Here is an 18456-nt window from a genome sequence, read left to right as displayed (position 1 = left end):
CCCCTTGGTAATAACCAGGTCCAATAGAAAGCCCCTTGGTAATAACCAGGTCCAATAGAAAGCCCCTTGGTAATAACCAGGTCCAATAGAAAGCCCCTTGGTAATAACCAGGTCCAATAGAAAGCCCCTTGGTAATAACCAGGCCCAATAGAAAGCCCCTTGGTAATAACCAGGTCCAATAGAAAGCCCCTTGGTAATAACCAGGTCCAATAGAAAGCCCCTTGGTAATAACCATGTCCAATAGAAAGCCCCTTGGTAATAACCAGGTCCAGTAGAAAGCCCCTTGGTAATAACCAGGTCCAATAGAAAACCCCTTGGTAATAACCATGCTCCAATAGAAAGCCCCTTGGTAATAACCATGTCCAATAGAAAGCCCCTTGGTAATAACCAGGTCCAATAGAAAGCCCCTTGGTAATAACCAGGTCCAATAGAACGCCCCTTGGTAATAACCAGGTCCAGTAGAAAGACCATTGGTAATAACCAGGTCCAATAGAAAGCCCCTTGGTAATAACCAGGTCCAACAGAAAGCCCCTTGGTAATAACCATGTCCAATAGAACGCCCCTTGGTAATAACCAGGTCCAGTAGAAAGCCCCTTGGTAATAACCATGTCCAATAGAAAGCCCCTTGGTAATAACCAGGTCCAGTAGAAAGCCCCTTGGTAATAACCAGGTCCAATAGAAAGCCCCTTGGTAATAACCAGGTCCAGTAGAAAGCCCCTTGGTAATAACCAGGACCAGAGTACGGCTGTCGTTATGGGTGGGCCCAGTAGAAAGCCCCTTGGTAATAACCAGGTCCAGAGTATGGCTGTGGTTATGTGTTGACCCAGTAGAAAGCCCCTTGGTTATAACCAGGTCCAGAGTATGGCTGTGGTTATGGGTGGGCCCAGTAGAAAGCCCCTTGGTGATAACCAGGCCCAGTAGAAAGCACCTTGGTAATAACCAGGTCTATAGTGTAGCTGTGGTTATGGGTGGGCCCAGTAGAAAGCCCCTTGGTGATAACCAGGTCTATAGTGTAGCTGTGGATATGGGTGGGCCCAGAAGAAAGCCCCTTGGTAATAACCAGGTCCAGAGTATGGCTGTGGTTATGGGTGGGCCCAGTAGAAAGCCCCTTGGTAATAACCATGTCCAGAGTATGGCTGTGGTTGTGGGTGGGTCCAGTAGAAAGCCCCTTGGTAATAACCAGGTCCAGAGTATGGCTGTGGTTGTGGGTGGGCCCACAGAAAGCCCCTTGGTAATAATCAGGTCCAGAACATGGCTGTGGTTATGGGTGGGCCCAGTAGAAAGCCCCTTGGTAATAACCAGGTCCAGAACATGGCTGTGGTTATGGGTGGGCCCACAGAAAGCCCCTTGGTAATAATCAGGTCCAGAACATGGCTGTGGTTATGGGTGGGCCAAGTGGAAAGCCCCTTGGTAATAACCAGGTCCAGAGTATGGCTGTGGTTAAGGATGGGCCCAGTAGAAAGCCCCTTGGTAATAACCAGGTCCAGAGTATGGCTGTGGTTATAGCTGGGCCCAGCAACATGTTGGATAATGTCCATAGAGCTCAAAAGATTCCTAAATTCAATGCCCTTGGAGTCAGTCTCTATTTCAACAGGAATTTTAACATCACCCAACACAATGATCATAGTTCTCAAGAACAATAGATCATAGTTCAGAGAAATCAGTAAAGAAAGTGGGGCAGTGCTTTGGTGGCTAACGTTTAAACAGTATAGCATGATGCTCAACAGACCTCAAGTTGACGAATGAAATGTCCTTACAACTGAGAGCATCAGTTAAAATAGAGGCTGTTCCCCCCCACCATTTATCCCTTTTCTGATAAGAGTATAAAACGCTGTAGTCCTTGGGGGGAGGCTTCAATAAGAGCACTGCAGTCTGATGACAGCCAGGTTTCAATGAGAAACATGCAATCAACGTTGAGCTCAGTAATGAGGTCATTCAGAAGAAAGGTTTTTACTGGTGATTGCTCTAACATTTAAAAGTGTCATAGTCAATGAGTGTGTGCCACTCTGCCCCTGGGGTCATCTGCCTTGAACCAATGGAATAACAACCAAATGATTCATGTTACAACCAGGTGATCTTGATGCAGGTGGGTATAGTGTCCTAAGCAAGGGAGAGATCGAAAATGTCAGAGAACAAAACAGCCAGCTGGTCTGGCCACGCTCTGAGGGCACGGCTATGGATGCCATCTGGGCCGGAAGCCTTGCGAGGGTTAACACGCTTGATAGACTTACAGAGTACGTCCTCAACGAGACCGTGAGTGTGTAGCCCACGTTGTCATCGGTGGCTTTCCTCGGCAGCTCAGGGTCATTGTGCTGTCTCCTCGGCAGCTCAGGGTCATTGTGCTGTCTCCTCGGCAGCTCAGGGTCATTGTCCTGTCTCCTCGGCAGATCAGGGTCATTGTGCTGTCTCCTCGGCAGCTCAGGGTCATTGTCCTGTCTCCTCGGCAGATCAGGGTCATTGTGATTTCTCCTCTGCAGATCAGGGTCATTGTGATGTCTCCTCGGCAGATCAGGGTCATTGTGATTTCTCCTCTGCAGATCAGGGTCATTGTGATGTCTCCTCTGCAGATCAGGGTCATTGTGATGTCTACTCTGCAGATCAGGGTCATTGTGAGGTCTCCTCTGCAGATCAGGGTCATTGTGATGTCTCCTCTGCAGATCAGGGTCATTGTGATGTCTCCTCTGCAGATCAGGGTCATTGCCCTGTTTCCTCGGCGGCTCAGGGTCATTGTGCTGTCTCCTCTGCAGATCAGGGTCATTGTGCTGTCTCCTCGGCAGATCAGGGTCATTGTGTCTCCTCGGCAGCTCAGGGTCATTGTGCTGTCTCCTCTGCAGATCAGGTTCATTGTCCTGTTTCCTCGGCGGCTCAGGGTCATCGTGCTGTCTCCTCTGCAGACCAGGGTCATTGTGCTGTCTCCTCTGCAGATCAGGGTCATTGTCCTGTCTCCTCGGCAGATCAGGGTCATTGTGGCTCCTTGGCGGCTCAGGGTCAATGAGCTGTCTCCTCTGCAGATCAGGGTTATTGTGCTGTGTCCTCGGCAGCTTAGGGTCATTGTGCTGACTCCTCGGCAGATCAGGGTCATTGTGCTGTCTCCTCAGCAGATCAGGGTCATTGTCCTGTCTCCTCGGCAGCTCAGGGTCATTGTCCTGTCTCCTCGGCAGCTCAGGGTCATTGTGTCTCCTCGTCAGCTCAGGGTCATTGTGCTGTCGCCTCGGCAGCTCAGGGTCATTGTGCTTGAATCGTGAGAAAAAACGTGTTGAACTCCTCTGGTAGGGTTGCCGTTGGTGACCGCAATGTGGATGGCTTTCTTTATGTAACCTGTAATCGTAAGGAGTCACATCCTCATGTCCGACCCGCTGACCTCCACTTTGTCCCGATACTTATGTTTCGCCATCTTGATCAATCTGTGTAGGTTGTATATGTACTGTTTACTTGTCCCAGGTCACCCTGTTTATAAACAGCATCTCTCTCTTTCTGTTTACTTGTCCCATGTCACCCTGTTTATAAACAGCATCTCTCTCTTTCTGTTTTTCCTACAAGGCTGCTGTCAATCCACGGTTTTGATTCGGGTACATTTTGAAAAACACGTCATCTATGCATTTTTTTGGGGCATATTCTTTAAAAGGTATCTCCAGAGGTGACCCGGAACATATCCACCGGGACAAAACAGTCTTGGAGCGTGAATTCTGATTGGTCAGACCAATGCAGTACAGACCTGACTACTGGAACTTGCCTCTTGAGTTTTATTTGTAGGCGGGGTGAAGCAAGATGGAGTCATGGTCGGATTTGCCAAAAGGAGGACGAGAGAGGGCCTTATACCCTTGTCGAAAAGGCGCGTAACTGTGGGCAAGAGTACAATTTTCGTGAGTTAGGGAAGCATAATCATTGAAGACATTTCAAAGTCCACTACCAGACATACACACTCACTCACTCACTCACTCACTCACTCACTCACTCACTCACTCACACAGAAGGCACAGTTGTTTAGGTGCTCTGTCTGTCTGTGTGTTGAGCCATGAACGGCAGAGAGGGAAAGCCGCCTGGCTAACAGAACTCCATCTGCATGGAGTCAGGTCGCTGGCTAACAGACCTCCATCTGCATGGAGAGGGAAGCCGCCTGGCTAACAGACCTCCATCTGCATGTAGAGGGAAGCCATCTGACTAACAGAACTCCATCTGCATGGAGAGGGGAGCCGCCTGACTAACAGAACTCCATCTGCATGTAGAGGGAAGCCACCTGACTAACAGAACTCCATCTGCATGGAGAGGGAAGCCACCTGACTAACAGAACTCCATCTGCATGGAGAGGGAAGCCACATGTCTAACAGACCTCCATCTGCATGGAGAGGGAAGCCACATGGCTAACATAACTCCATCTTCACGGAGATGGAAGCCACCTGACTAACATAACTCCATCTGCATGGAGAGGGAAGCCACCTGGCTAACAGAACTCCATCTGCATGGAGAGGGAAGCCACCTGACTAACAGAACTCCATCTGCATGGAGAGTGAAGCCACCTGACTAACAGAACTCCATCTGCATGGAGAGGGAAGCCACCTGACTAACAGAACTCCATCTGCATGGAGAGTGAAGCCACCTGACTAACAGAACTCCATCTGCATGGAGAGTGAAGCCACCTGACTAACAGAACTCCATCTGCATGGAGAGTGAAGCCACCTGACTAACAGAACTCCATCTGCATGGAGAGGGAAGCCACATGTCTAACAGACCTCCATCTGCATGGAGAGGGAAGCCACCTGACTAACAGAACTCCATCTGCATGGAGAGGGAAGCCACCTGACTAACAGAACTCCATCTGCATGGAGAGGGAAGCCACCTGACTAACAGAACTCCATCTGCATGGAGAGGGAAGCCACCTGACTAACAGACCTCCATCTGCATGGAGAGGGAAGCCACCTGACTAACAGAACTCCATCTGCATGGAGAGGGAAGCCACCTGACTAACAGAACTCCATCTGCATGGAGAGGGAAGCCACCTGACTAACAGAACTCCATCTGCATGGAGAGGGAAGCCACCTGACTAACAGAACTCCATCTGCATGGAGAGGGAAGCCACCTGACTAACAGAACTCCATCTGCATGGAGAGGGAAGCCACCTGACTAACAGAACTCCATCTGCATGGAGAGGGAAGCCACCTGACTAACAGAACTCCATCTGCATGGAGAGGGAAGCCACCTGACTAACAGAACTCCATCTGCATGGAGAGGGAAGCCACCTGACTAACAGAACTCCATCTGCATGGAGAGGGAAGCCACCTGACTAACAGACCTCCATCTGCATGGAGAGGGAAGCCACCTGACTAACAGAACTCCATCTGCATGGAGAGGGAAGCCACCTGACTAACAGACCTCCATCTGCATGGAGAGGGAAGCCACCTGACTAACAGAACTCCATCTGCATGGAGAGGGAAGCCACCTGACTAACAGAACTCCATCTGCATGGAGAGGGAAGCCACCTGACTAACAGAACTCCATCTGCATGGAGAGGGAAGCCACCTGACTAACAGAACTCCATCTGCATGGAGAGGGAAGCCACCTGACTAACAGAACTCCATCTGCATGGAGAGGGAAGCCACCTGGCTAACAGAACTCCATCTGCATGGAGAGGGAAGCCACCTGACTAACAGAACTCCATCTGCATGGAGAGGGAAGCCACCTGACTAACAGAACTCCATCTGCATGGAGAGGGAAGCCACCTGACTAACAGAACTCCATCTGCATGGAGAGGGAAGCCACCTGACTAACAGAACTCCATCTGCATGGAGAGGGAAGCCACCTGACTAACATAACTCCATCTGCATGGAGAGGGAAGCCACCTGACTAACAGAACTCCATCTGCATGGAGAGGGAAGCCACCTGACTAACAGAACTCCATCTGCATGGAGAGGGAAGCCACCTGACTAACAGAACTCCATCTGCATGGAGAGGGAAGCCACCTGACTAACAGAACTCCATCTGCATGGAGAGGGAAGCCACCTGACTAACAGAACTCCATCTGCATGGAGAGGGAAGCCACCTGACTAACAGAACTCCATCTGCATGGAGAGGGAAGCCACCTGACTAACAGAACTCCATCTGCATGGAGAGGGAAGCCACCTGACTAACAGAACTCCATCTGCATGGAGAGGGAAGCCACCTGACTAACAGAACTCCATCTGCATGGAGAGGGAAGCCACCTGACTAACAGAACTCCATCTGCATGGAGAGGGAAGCCACCTGACTAACAGAACTCCATCTGCATGGAGAGGGAAGCCACCTGACTAACAGAACTCCATCTGCATGGAGAGGGAAGCCACCTGACTAACAGACCTCCATCTGCATGGAGAGGGAAGCCACCTGACTAACAGAACTCCATCTGCATGGAGAGGGAAGCCACCTGACTAACAGACCTCCATCTGCATGGAGAGGGAAGCCACCTGACTAACAGAACTCCATCTGCATGTAGAGGGAAGCCACCTGACTAACAGAACTCCATCTGCATGGAGAGGGAAGCCACCTGAATAACAGAACTCCATCTGCATGGAGAGTGAAGCCACCTGACTAACAGAACTCCATCTGCATGGAGAGTGAAGCCACCTGACTAACAGACCTCCATCTGCATGGAGAGGGAAGCCACCTGACTAACAGAACTCCATCTGCATGTAGAGGGAAGCCACCTGACTAACAGAACTCCATCTGCATGGAGAGGGAAGCCACCTGACTAACAGAACTCCATCTGCATGGAGAGGGAAGCCACCTGACTAACAGAACTCCATCTGCATGGAGAGGGAAGCCACCTGACTAACAGACCTCCATCTGCATGGAGAGGGAAGCCACCTGACTAACAGAACTCCATCTGCATGGAGAATATGCAACCCTTCATCTTACACTACAAACAACAATATTACCAACCGTAACAAGACGGCCCATTTGCAACACACCACAACAACTTTGAATTGACCTTACTTGTGTTTAATGTTTAGGAGTGCACGTGTAAACACTGACCAGTCTGTTCAGTGTTTACACGAACACAGCATTTTGTCTTGTGTTTTCTCAAGGTGAGGTCGTTAGATCTACATTCCACTAGGAGGTTAATATTATGTCTGATGTGTGATGTTGAAGCTAAATGGAGCGGGGCGTTTCTCTGTGTTGATTGATCTGTGGTTCAGGGCTCTAGCTAGGAGCATTGTACAGTCTGCTACACACACACACACTCACAGACGCAGGCACACGCTCAAACACACACAGAAGTACTGGCTGAGGGCTGAGAAGGACAGTTGTGTGTAGTCAGCAGACCTTGGGCTAGACATATGCCTCAATTACGTCCTTTATCTGTCTGTCTGTCTGTCTGTCTGTCTGTCTGTCTGTCTGTCTGTCTGTCTGTCTGTCTGTCTGTCTGTCTGTCTGTCTGTCTGTCTGTCTGTCTGTCTGTCTCCCTTTACCAGTTACAGACAGGCGGTGAGGGAGGGGGAAGGAGAGGTGGAGGGATCATGTTTATTTGCCTCCCTACCTCTTTCAGCCAAAGATGAGAGGGTACTGTCAATTGTAGAGGGAGAGGAAGGAGAGGAGGAGGGAGAGGAGGGAGAGGAGGGAGAGGAGGGTGATGAGGGAGAGGAGGGAGAGGAGGAGGGTGAGGGAGAGGAGGGAGAGGAGGAGGGAGAGGAGGGAGAGGAGGGAGAGGGGGGAGAGGAGGGAGAGGAGGGAGTGGAGGAGGGAGATGAGAGGAGGAGGAGGAGGGTGAGGAGGAGGGAGATGAGGGAGATGAGGAGGGAGATGAGGGAGATGAGGAGGGAGATGAGGGAGATGAGAGGAGGAGGGTGAGGAGGAGGGTGAGGAGGAGGGAGATGAGGGAGATGAGAGGAGGAGGGTGGGAGAGGAGGAGGGAGATGAGGGAGATGATGAGGGAGATGAGAGGAGGAGGGTGAGGAGGAGGGAGAGGAGGAGGGAGAGGGGGGAGAGGAGGGAGAGGAAGGAGAGGGGGGAGAGGAGGGAGAGGAGGGAGATGAGGGAGAGGAGGGAGATGAGAGGAGGAGGGTGGGAGAGGAGGAGGGTGGGATGAGAGATGGAAGGAATGGAGACACATACAGAAAATAAATTAACCAAAAACAAATTGAAGGAATCAAATCACATAATGTGTCTTCAGTTCCCACACCAGCCTACGTTAGTGTCTGAGGCTAGATAATCCTTCATTTACCCTGTTCCATAACTTCTCTACTGGCGCGGGATTGTGTTTGTTTCTGTCTTTTTTGTTTCTATTATATTGGGGTCTTCAGCCTGATACTGAAGGCTGATTAAAAAATGTCCTCGCCCATTGTCTCTCTCTCTCCATTCACTGAGAACCATAGACATTACCACCCTGTCTCTCTCTCTCCATCCACTGAGAACCATAGACAATACCACCCTGTCTCTCTCTCTCCATTCACTGAGAACCATAGACATTACCACCCTGTCTCTCTCTCTCCATTCACTGAGAACCATAGACATTACCACCCTGTCTCTCTCTCCATCCACTGAGAACCATAGACATTACCACCCTGTCTCTCTCTCTCCATTCACTGAGAACCATAGACATTACCACCCTGTCTCTCTCTCTCCATCCACTGAGAACCATAGACATTACCACCCTGTCTCTCTCTCTCCATTCACTGAGAACCATAGACATTAACACCCTGTCTCTCTCTCTCTCCATCCACTGAGAACCATAGACATTACCACCCTGTCTCTCTCTCTCCATTCACTGAGAACCATAGACATTACCACCCTGTCTCTCTCTCTCCATCCACTGAGAACCATAGACATTACCACCCTGTCTCTCTCTCTCCATTCACTGAGAACCATAGACATTAACACCCTGTCTCTCTCTCTCCATTCACTGAGAACCATAGACATTAACACCCTGTCTCTCTCTCTCCATCCACTGAGAACTATAGACATTACCACCCTGTCTCTCTCTCTCCATTCACTGAGAACCATAGACATTACCACCCTGTCTCTCTCTCTCCATTCACTGAGAACCATAGACATTACCACCCTGTCTCTCTCTCTCCATCCACTGAGAACCATAGACATTACCACCCTGTCTCTCTCTCTCCATTCACTGAGAACCATAGACATTACCACCCTGTCTCTCTCTCTCCATTCACTGAGAACCATAGACATTACCACCCTGTCTCTCTCTCTCCATCCACTGAGAACCATAGACATTACCACCCTGTCTCTCTCTCTCCATTCACTGAGAACCATAGACATTACCACCCTGTCTCTCTCTCTCCATCCACTGAGAACCATAGACATTACCACCCTGTCTCTCTCTCCATCCACTGAGAACCATAGACATTACCATCCTGTCTCTCTCTCTCCATTCACTGAGAACCATAGACATTAACACCCTGTCTCTCTCTCTCCATTCACTGAGAACCATAGACATTACCACCCTGTCTCTCTCTCTCCATTCACTGAGAACCATAGACATTACCACCCTGTCTCTTTCTCTCCATTCACTGAGAACCATATACATTAACACCCTGTCTCTCTCTCTCCATTCATTGAGAACCATAGACATTAACACCCTGTCTCTCTCTCCATCCACTGAGAACCATAGACATTAACACCCTGTCTCTCTCTCTCCATCCACTGAGAACCATAGACATTACCACCCTGTCTCTCTCTCTCCATCCACTGAGAACCATAGACATTACCACCCTGTCTCTCTCTCTCCATTCACTGAGAACCATAGACATTACCACCCTGTCTCTCTCTCTCCATCCACTGAGAACCATAGACATTACCACCCTGTCTCTCTCTCCATCCACTGAGAACCATAGACATTACCATCCTGTCTCTCTCTCTCCATTCACTGAGAACCATAGACATTAACACCCTGTCTCTCTCTCTCCATTCACTGAGAACCATAGACATTACCACCCTGTCTCTCTCTCTCCATTCACTGAGAACCATAGACATTACCACCCTGTCTCTCTCTCTCCATTCACTGAGAACCATAGACATTACCACCCTGTCTCTCTCTCTCCATTCACTGAGAACCATAGACATTACCACCCTGTCTCTCTCTCTCCATCCACTGAGAACCATAGACATTACCACCCTGTCTCTCTCTCTCCATCCACTGAGAACCATAGACATTACCACCCTGTCTCTCTCTCTCCATTCACTGAGAACCATAGACATTACCACCCTGTCTCTCTCTCTCCATTCACTGAGAACCATAGACATTACCCCCCTGTCTCTCTCTCTCCATCCACTGAGAACCATAGACATTACCACCCTGTCTCTCTCTCTCCATTCACTGAGAACCATAGACATTACCACCCTGTCTCTCTCTCTCCATCCACTGAGAACCATAGACATTACCACCCTGTCTCTCTCTCCATCCACTGAGAACCATAGACATTACCATCCTGTCTCTCTCTCTCCATTCACTGAGAACCATAGACATTAACACCCTGTCTCTCTCTCTCCATTCACTGAGAACCATAGACATTACCACCCTGTCTCTCTCTCTCCATTCACTGAGAACCATAGACATTACCACCCTGTCTCTCTCTCTCCATTCACTGAGAACCATAGACATTACCACCCTGTCTCTCTCTCTCCATTCACTGAGAACCATAGACATTACCACCCTGTCTCTCTCTCTCCATCCACTGAGAACCATAGACATTACCACCCTGTCTCTCTCTCTCCATCCACTGAGAACCATAGACATTACCACCCTGTCTCTCTCTCCATTCACTGAGAACCATAGACATTACCACCCTGTCTCTCTCTCTCCATTCACTGAGAACCATAGACATTACCACCCTGTCTCTCTCTCTCTCCATCCACTGAGAACCATAGACATTACCACCCTGTCTCTCTCTCTCCATCCACTGAGAACCATAGACATTACCACCCTGTCTCTCTCTGTCCATTCACTGAGAACCATAGACATTACCACCCTGTCTCTTTCTCTCCATTCACTGAGAACCATATACATTAACACCCTGTCTCTCTCTCTCCATTCATTGAGAACCATAGACATTAACACCCTGTCTCTCTCTCCATCCACTGAGAACCATAGACATTAACACCCTGTCTCTCTCTCTCCATCCACTGAGAACCATAGACATTACCACCTTGTCTCTCTCTCTCCATCCACTGAGAACCATAGACATTACCACCCTGTCTCTCTCTCTCCATCCACTGAGAACCATAGACATTACCACCCTGTCTCTCTCTCTCCATTCATTGAGAACCATAGACATTACCACCCTGTCTCTCTCTCTCCATTCATTGAGAACCATAGACATTACCACCCTGTCTCTCTCTCTCCATTCATTGAGAACCATAGACATTACCACCCTGTCTCTCTCTCTCTATTCACTGAGAACCATAGACATTACCACCCTGTCTCTCTCTCTCCATTCACTGAGAACCATATAGTTAGACATTACCACCCTGTCTCTCTCCATTCACTGGGAACCATATAGTTAGACATTACCACCCTGTCTCTCTCTCCATTCACTGAGAACCATAGACATTACAACCCTGTCTCTCTCTCCATTCACTGAGAACCATAGACATTACCACCCTGTCTCTCTCTCCATTCACTGAGAACCATAGTTAGAAATTACCACCCTGTCTCTCTCGCCACATCCACTGAGAACCATAGTTAGACATCTACCACCCTGTCTCTCTCTCCATCCACTGAGAACCATATAGTTAGACATTACCACCCTGTCTCTCTCTCCATTCACTGAGAACCATTGACATTACCACCCTGTCTCTCTCTCCATTCACTGAGAACCATAGTTAGACATTACCACCCTGTCTCTCTCTCTATCCACTGAGAACCATATAGTTAGACATTACCACCCTGTCTCTCTCTCCATTCACTGAGAACCATAGTTATACATCTACCACCCTGTCTCTCTCGCCACATCCACTGAGAACCATAGTTAGACATCTACCACCCTGTCTCTCTCTCCAGAGAGTAATACTTTGAGCCGGGGTTTCTTGTCTCATTCTGTCAAGAATCCACAGATCAGATATCCACAGATATTATTATTATTATCTAGTCTCATTAACACATCTTCCACTGTGTTTTTTCTCTCTCTCTCTCTGTCTCTCTCTCTCTCGCTCTCGCTCTCTCTCTCTCTCAGAGAACCCTAGAGAGTCATGCTTTGAGCCGGGGGTGGTGAGGAACGGCACCAGGGTTGGAGCTGACTTGAAGCTGGGTTCAACCACCACCTACTACTGTGATAGTGGATATACTCTGGAGGGAGACCCCACTTTGACCTGCATCATGGGGTCAGACAGCAAGCCCTCCTGGAACAAACAAAAACCCATCTGCATAGGTAATGTACAATACCTGCATCATGGGGTCAGACACAACCCCCCCCCCCAAAAAAAAAGAAAACAACAACAATAACATCTGCATAGGTAACAAACCAACATTTTTTTTAATATAAATTAGTGTTAGAAAACATAAAATATTGATATCAAAGTCACCCTAACAACATCTTTTTGTGAACAATTGTATTTATTTACATTTATAAGAGAACTATAAACTAACTATAAACTATAAAACAAGACAACTATAAAAAAATACATACATCAACAAAACTGGTTTATAAATGAATAATAGATTAAATAATGATATATACAGATCTGACTGTTGTTGATGTAGGTACAGTAACGGTCAAAAGTTAAAGAACATTCAAAGGGTTTTCTTTATTTTGACTATTTTCTACATTGTAGAATAACAGTGAAGACATCAAAACTATGGAAAACCCCATACGGAATCATGTTGGACTGACATTCATGTCTTAAAGTAATGATGGACTGTCGTTTCTCTTTGCTTAATTGAGTTGTTCTTGCCATAATATGGACTTGGTATTTTACCAAATAGGGCTACTTTCTGTATACCCTGCATTAAGAAGGAAAGAAATTCCACAAATTAACTTTTAAGAAGGCACACCAGTTCATTGAAATGATTTCCAGGTGACTACCTCATGAAAAGGTTTGAGAGAATGTCAAGGGTGTTCAACGCTGTCATCAAGCCGTACCTTTCCACTTCAACCTAACATGATACATTTCCACTTCATGATACCTGCCTTACCTTTCCACTACAACCAAACATGATACCTGACTTACCTTTCCACTTCAACCAAACATGATACCTTCCTTACCTTTCCACTACAACCTAACATGATACCTGCCTTACCTTTCCCCTTCAACCTAACATGATACCTGCTTTAACTTTCCACTACAACCAAAATGCTACCTTCCTTACCTTTCCACTACAACCTAACATGATACCTGCCTTACCTTTCCACTTCAACCTAACATGATACCTGCCTTACCTTTCCACTTCAACCTATGATACCTGCTTTACCTTTCCACTTCAACCTATGATACCTGCCTTACCTTTCCACTACAACCTAACATGATACCTGCCTTACCTTTCCACTACAACAAAATTCCACTGTCACATGGCGGGAATTTCAATCTCTGTCCATGGTGCTGAATCTGCTTGTCGGCCATTAGCCTGTTACCTACATGAACGGTAAACAAACAAAGTCATTACTGGCCATATCAATCTATAGCATAGCCTACAATCTCAATTGATATGGCCAGTAATATATATATATATATATATATGTGGCCAGTAATATATATATATATATTTGGAGAGAGAGAGAGAGAGAGAGAGAGAAAAACAATTCAGGCCTCATCTCTCCAAGCTAACCCAGAGAAACACTTAGTAAACATTGCGAATTCACTCAAGCCAACACCAGGGACACCCAGCAGCCGAGCCGGCGACAGACAAGGCTTTAACAACGATGGAACGAGAGAATGGTGGAAGGAAAACAGAGAAATGGACTATCTCTAACGCTTCTCTCTCTCTCTGTCTCTTGTTGCTCTCTCTCTCTCTCTCTCTCTCTCTCTCTGTCTCTCTCTATCCTTCTAGCTCTGTGTGGAGGGCAGTATTCAGGGTTGGAGGGCGTGGTCTTGTCTCCCGGTTACCCTGGTAACTACAGCAGTGCCCGGACATGTCTGTACGCGGTGACCGTGCCCAAAGACTACGGTGAGAAAGCCTGTCTATATCTTTCACTCCCGGTAGAAGTTGCCCTTAGGCACAGATCTAGGATCAGCGTAACCCCTCTATGTAATCTAATGTAATAGTTTCTAGGGACATTTCATCCTACCTCCCGTCCTCTCAGACACCTCACAGTAATTGTCTGATATAATGGGGAGAATTCATTATGTTGTCCTTTGTATGTCTCAGACACATATTACCACTCTCAGGAACAGAGTATTTCACTCCTCACCCTGACAAACGTCTTTGTCATCAGAAGACCAGTCAGTATGTGAACTTAATTTGCCTCTCTGTCTCTGTCTCTCTCTGTCTCTGTCTCTCGCTGTCTCTCTCTCTCTCTCTCCCCCTCTCTCTCTCTCTCTCTCTCTCTCTCTCTCTCTCTCTCTCTCTCTCTCTCTGTCTCTCTCTCTCTCTCTGTCTCTGTCTCTCTCTCTCTGTCTCTCTCTGTCTCTCTCTGTCTCTCTCTCTCTATCTGTCTCTCTCTCTGTCTCTCTCTCTCTCTCTCTGTCTCTCTCTCTCTGTATGTGTCTATCTCTCTCCCTCTCTGTCTCTCGCTGTCTCTCTCTCTCTCCCCCTCTCGCTGTCTCTCTCTCTCTCTCTCTCTGTATGTCTATCTCTCTCTCTCTCTCTCTGTCTCTCTCTGTCTCTCTCTCTCTCTCTCTCTCTCTCTCACACACACACACACACACACACACACACACACACACACACACACACACACACACACACCTTGTGATGTCCTTCAGTTTGAGCACTTGAACCAACCATACAGAAGGAACAGCGACTCTCTGTGTTTGAAACCTTCTGTCCATTTCCTGGTAATGTCATTTGAAAACGCGATGCCCCCCCCCATATAATCTTTAATCTGTCTGTTTGTCTGTCTGCTGGGAGGTCTGAGCAGAACCCAGTGGCACCTTCTCTCAGAATCACACAGGGTGATCCTAGCCCTTAGCTGCACTAGTCCTTAGCTGGAACAAAGTCATCAAATCTTACCCCTAACCATATACACACTGCTAACCCGATTGACCCTTAACCATTTTGACTTTGCAGCTGGCCTATCTAAGGGGAAATCACTCTGTTCTGCCTCAAGGACAAGTCATGACAATCAAGGTCAACCTGCGAATCACGGACACACACACACCCCCCCCCCCTCCGTCTCCGTCTCTCTCAGAGGATACAGGGTGATAATAAGGTATTAGCTTTGTGTTTCCTCGGGGCTGGTGAACCTCCATCCCTCCTTTCCCTCCTCTCTCGTTCGCCCTGCGGAGTGAAACTGAGGAAGTACAACATAATTAAGGCTCCCATGTGCACCCTACCTCAGATCTGTCCACCTGCATTCAAAATGGCTCCCAAAATATAGTGCACCTTATGGTCCCTGGTCTAAAGTAGTGCACTATATAGGGGATAGGGTGCTATTCCCCATAGGACCCTGGTCTAAAGATGGAGATGAAGATGGAGAGACCTGAGGCAGGGTGAAACCACAAACCCTTCTGCTTCGTTCTCCCTGGTGTCTCTGTTCTAACAGACAACATCCTAATGGGCAGCCATGTTGGAGGAGGAACCACTACCACATAATGTCCTAATGGGCAGCCATGTTGGAGGAGGGACCACTACCACGTAATGTCCTTATGGGCAGCCACATAATGTCCTAATGGGCAGCCATGTTGGAGGAGGAACCACTACCACATAATGTCCTAATGGGCAGCCATGTTGGAGGAGGAACCACTACCACATAATGTCCTAATGGGCAGCCATGTTGGAGGAGGAACCACTACCATATAATGTCCTTATGGGCAGCCATGTTGGAGGAGGAACCACTACCACATAATGTCCTAATGGGCAGCCATGTTGGAGGAGGGACCACTACCACATAATGTCCTTAATGGCAGCCATGTTGGAGGAGGGACCACTACCACATAATGTCCTAATGGGCAGCCACATAATGTCCTAATGGGCAGCCATGTTGGAGGAGGGACCACTACCACATAATGTCCTAATGGGCAGCCATGTTGGAGGAGGGACCACTACCGCATAATGTCCTAATGGGCAGCCATGTTGGAGGAGGGACCACTACCACATAATGTCCTAATGGGCAGCCATGTTGGAGGAGGGATCACTGCCACATAATGTCCTTAATGGCAGCCATGTTGGAGGAGGGACCACTACCACATAATGTCCTAATGGGCAGCCATGTTGGAGGAGGAACCACTACCACATAATGTCCTAATGGGCAGCCATGTTGGAGGAGGAACCACTACCACATAATGTCCTAATGGGCAGCCATGTTGGAGGAGGAACCACTACCACATAATGTCCTAATGGGCAGCCATGTTGGAGGAGGAACCACTACCACATAATGTCCTAATGGGCAGCCATGTTGGAGGAGGGACCACTACCACATAATGTCCTAATGGGCAGCCATGTTGGAGGAGGAACCTCTACCACATAATGTCCTTATGGGCAGCCATGTTGGAGGAGGGATCACTACCACATAATGTCCTAATGGGCAGCCATGTTGGAGGAGGGACCACTACCACATAATGTCCTAATGGGCAGCCATGTTGGAGGAGGGATCACTACCACGTAATGTCCTAATGGGCAGCCATGTTGGAGGAGGAACCACTACCACGTAATGTCCTAATGGGCAGCCATGTTGGAGGAGGAACCACTACCACATAATGTCCTAATGGGCAGCCATGTTGGAGGAGGGACCACTACCACATAATGTCCTAATGGGCAGCCATGTTGGAGGAGGAACCACTACCACGTAATGTCCTAATGGGCAGCCATGTTGGAGGAGGGACCACTACCACATAATGTCCTAATGGGCAGCCATGTTGGAGGAGGGATCACTACCACATAATGTCCTAATGGGCAGCCATGTTGGAGGAGGAACCACTACCACATAATGTCCTAATGGGCAGGCATGTTGGAGGAGGAACCACTACCACATAATGTCCTTATGGGCAGCCATGTTGGAGGAGGGATCACTACTGTCTCTGTCTCACTCTCACACACATCTATCTCTCCAACCTTTTCAGATCTTAGCAACCACCTTAGGTGTCCTGTGACGTTATCATTTGATACTGTCTTATAATTGTGTGACACCCATATTACTTCCTGCTTCCTTCTTCTCTGTCTTCTTCAGTTGTTTTCAGCCAGTTTGCGTTCTTCCAGACGGCTCTGAACGATGTGGTGGAGATCCACGATGGGGCCACGCAGCACGCCAGGGTCCTCAGCTCCCTGTCTGGAACACACACAGGTACACACTCACTGACACCACGCACGCACGCACACACACACACACACACACACACACACACACACACACACACACACACACACACACACACACACACACACACACACACACACACACACACACACACACACACACACACACACACACACAGTGTCAGGAGGACAGTTAACATGGTCAAGTATAGCAGTAAAAACAACAATAGCTACAGTAGCGAGAGGTAGCTGTGTAGAGAAGCAGAGAGAGGTAGCTGTGTAGAGAAGAAGAGAGAGGTAGCTGTGTAGAGAAGCAGAGAGAGGTAGCTGTGTAGAGAAGAAGAGAGAGGTAGCTGTGTAGAGAAGAAGAGAGAGGTAGCTGTGTAGAGAAGCAGAGAGAGGTAGCTGTGTAGAGAAGCAGAGAGAGGTAGCTGTGTAGAGAGGTAGCTGTGTAGAGAGGTAGCTGTGAAGAGAAGCAAAGAGAGGTAGCTATGTAGAGAAGCAGAGAGAGGTAGCTGTGAAGATAAGCAGAGAGGTCGCTGTGTAGAGAAGAAGAGAGGTAGCTGTGTAGAGAAGCAGAGAGAGGTAGCTGTGTAGAGAGGTAGCTGTGTAGAGAAGAAGAGAGGTAGCTGTGTAGAGAAAAAGTGAGAGGTAGCTGTGTAGAGAGGTAGCTGTGTAGAGAAGCAGAGAGAGGTAGCTGTGTAGAGAAGCAGAGAGAGGTAGCTGTGTAGAGAAGCAGAGAGAGGTAGCTGTGAAGAGAAGCAGAGAGAGGTAGCTGTGTAGAGAAGCAGAGAGAGGTAGCTGTGAAGAGAAGCAGAGCGAGGTAGCTGTGAAGAGAAGCAGAGAGAGGTAGCTGTGTAGAGAAGCAGAGAGAGGTAGCTGTGTAGAGTAGCAGAGAGAGGTAGCTGTGTAGAGAAGCAGAGAGGTAGCTGTGAAGAGAAGCAGAGAGAGGTAGCTGTGTAGAGAAGCAGAGAGAGGTAGCTGTGAAGAGAGGTAGCTGTGTAGAGAAGCCGGGAGAGGTAGCTGTGTAGAGAAGCAGAGAGGGCTAGCTGTGTAGAGAGGCAGAGAGAGGTAGCTGTGTAGAGAAGCAGAGAGAGGTAGCTGTGTAGAGAAGCAGAGAG

At 48.3% G+C, this 18456-nt stretch overlaps 1 protein-coding gene across 1 annotated transcript in view; it reads left to right on the top strand.

Annotated features, from left to right (window-relative positions):
- LOC109883181 (CUB and sushi domain-containing protein 2-like) overlaps window positions 1–18456 on the top strand; it is an 899659-nt gene that overhangs the window by 654591 nt on the left and 226612 nt on the right. The window contains 3 exon segments of the mRNA XM_031794932.1: window positions 12162–12356; window positions 13973–14089; window positions 17250–17363. Of these exon segments, the coding sequence (XP_031650792.1) occupies window positions 12162–12356; window positions 13973–14089; window positions 17250–17363 (426 nt within the window).

This window comes from Oncorhynchus kisutch, linkage group LG17, assembly GCF_002021735.2.
Source record: "Oncorhynchus kisutch isolate 150728-3 linkage group LG17, Okis_V2, whole genome shotgun sequence".
NCBI lineage: Eukaryota > Metazoa > Chordata > Actinopteri > Salmoniformes > Salmonidae > Oncorhynchus > Oncorhynchus kisutch.
Note: the sequence above shows the minus strand (reverse complement) of the source record. Positions and strands in the feature narration are given on the sequence as shown.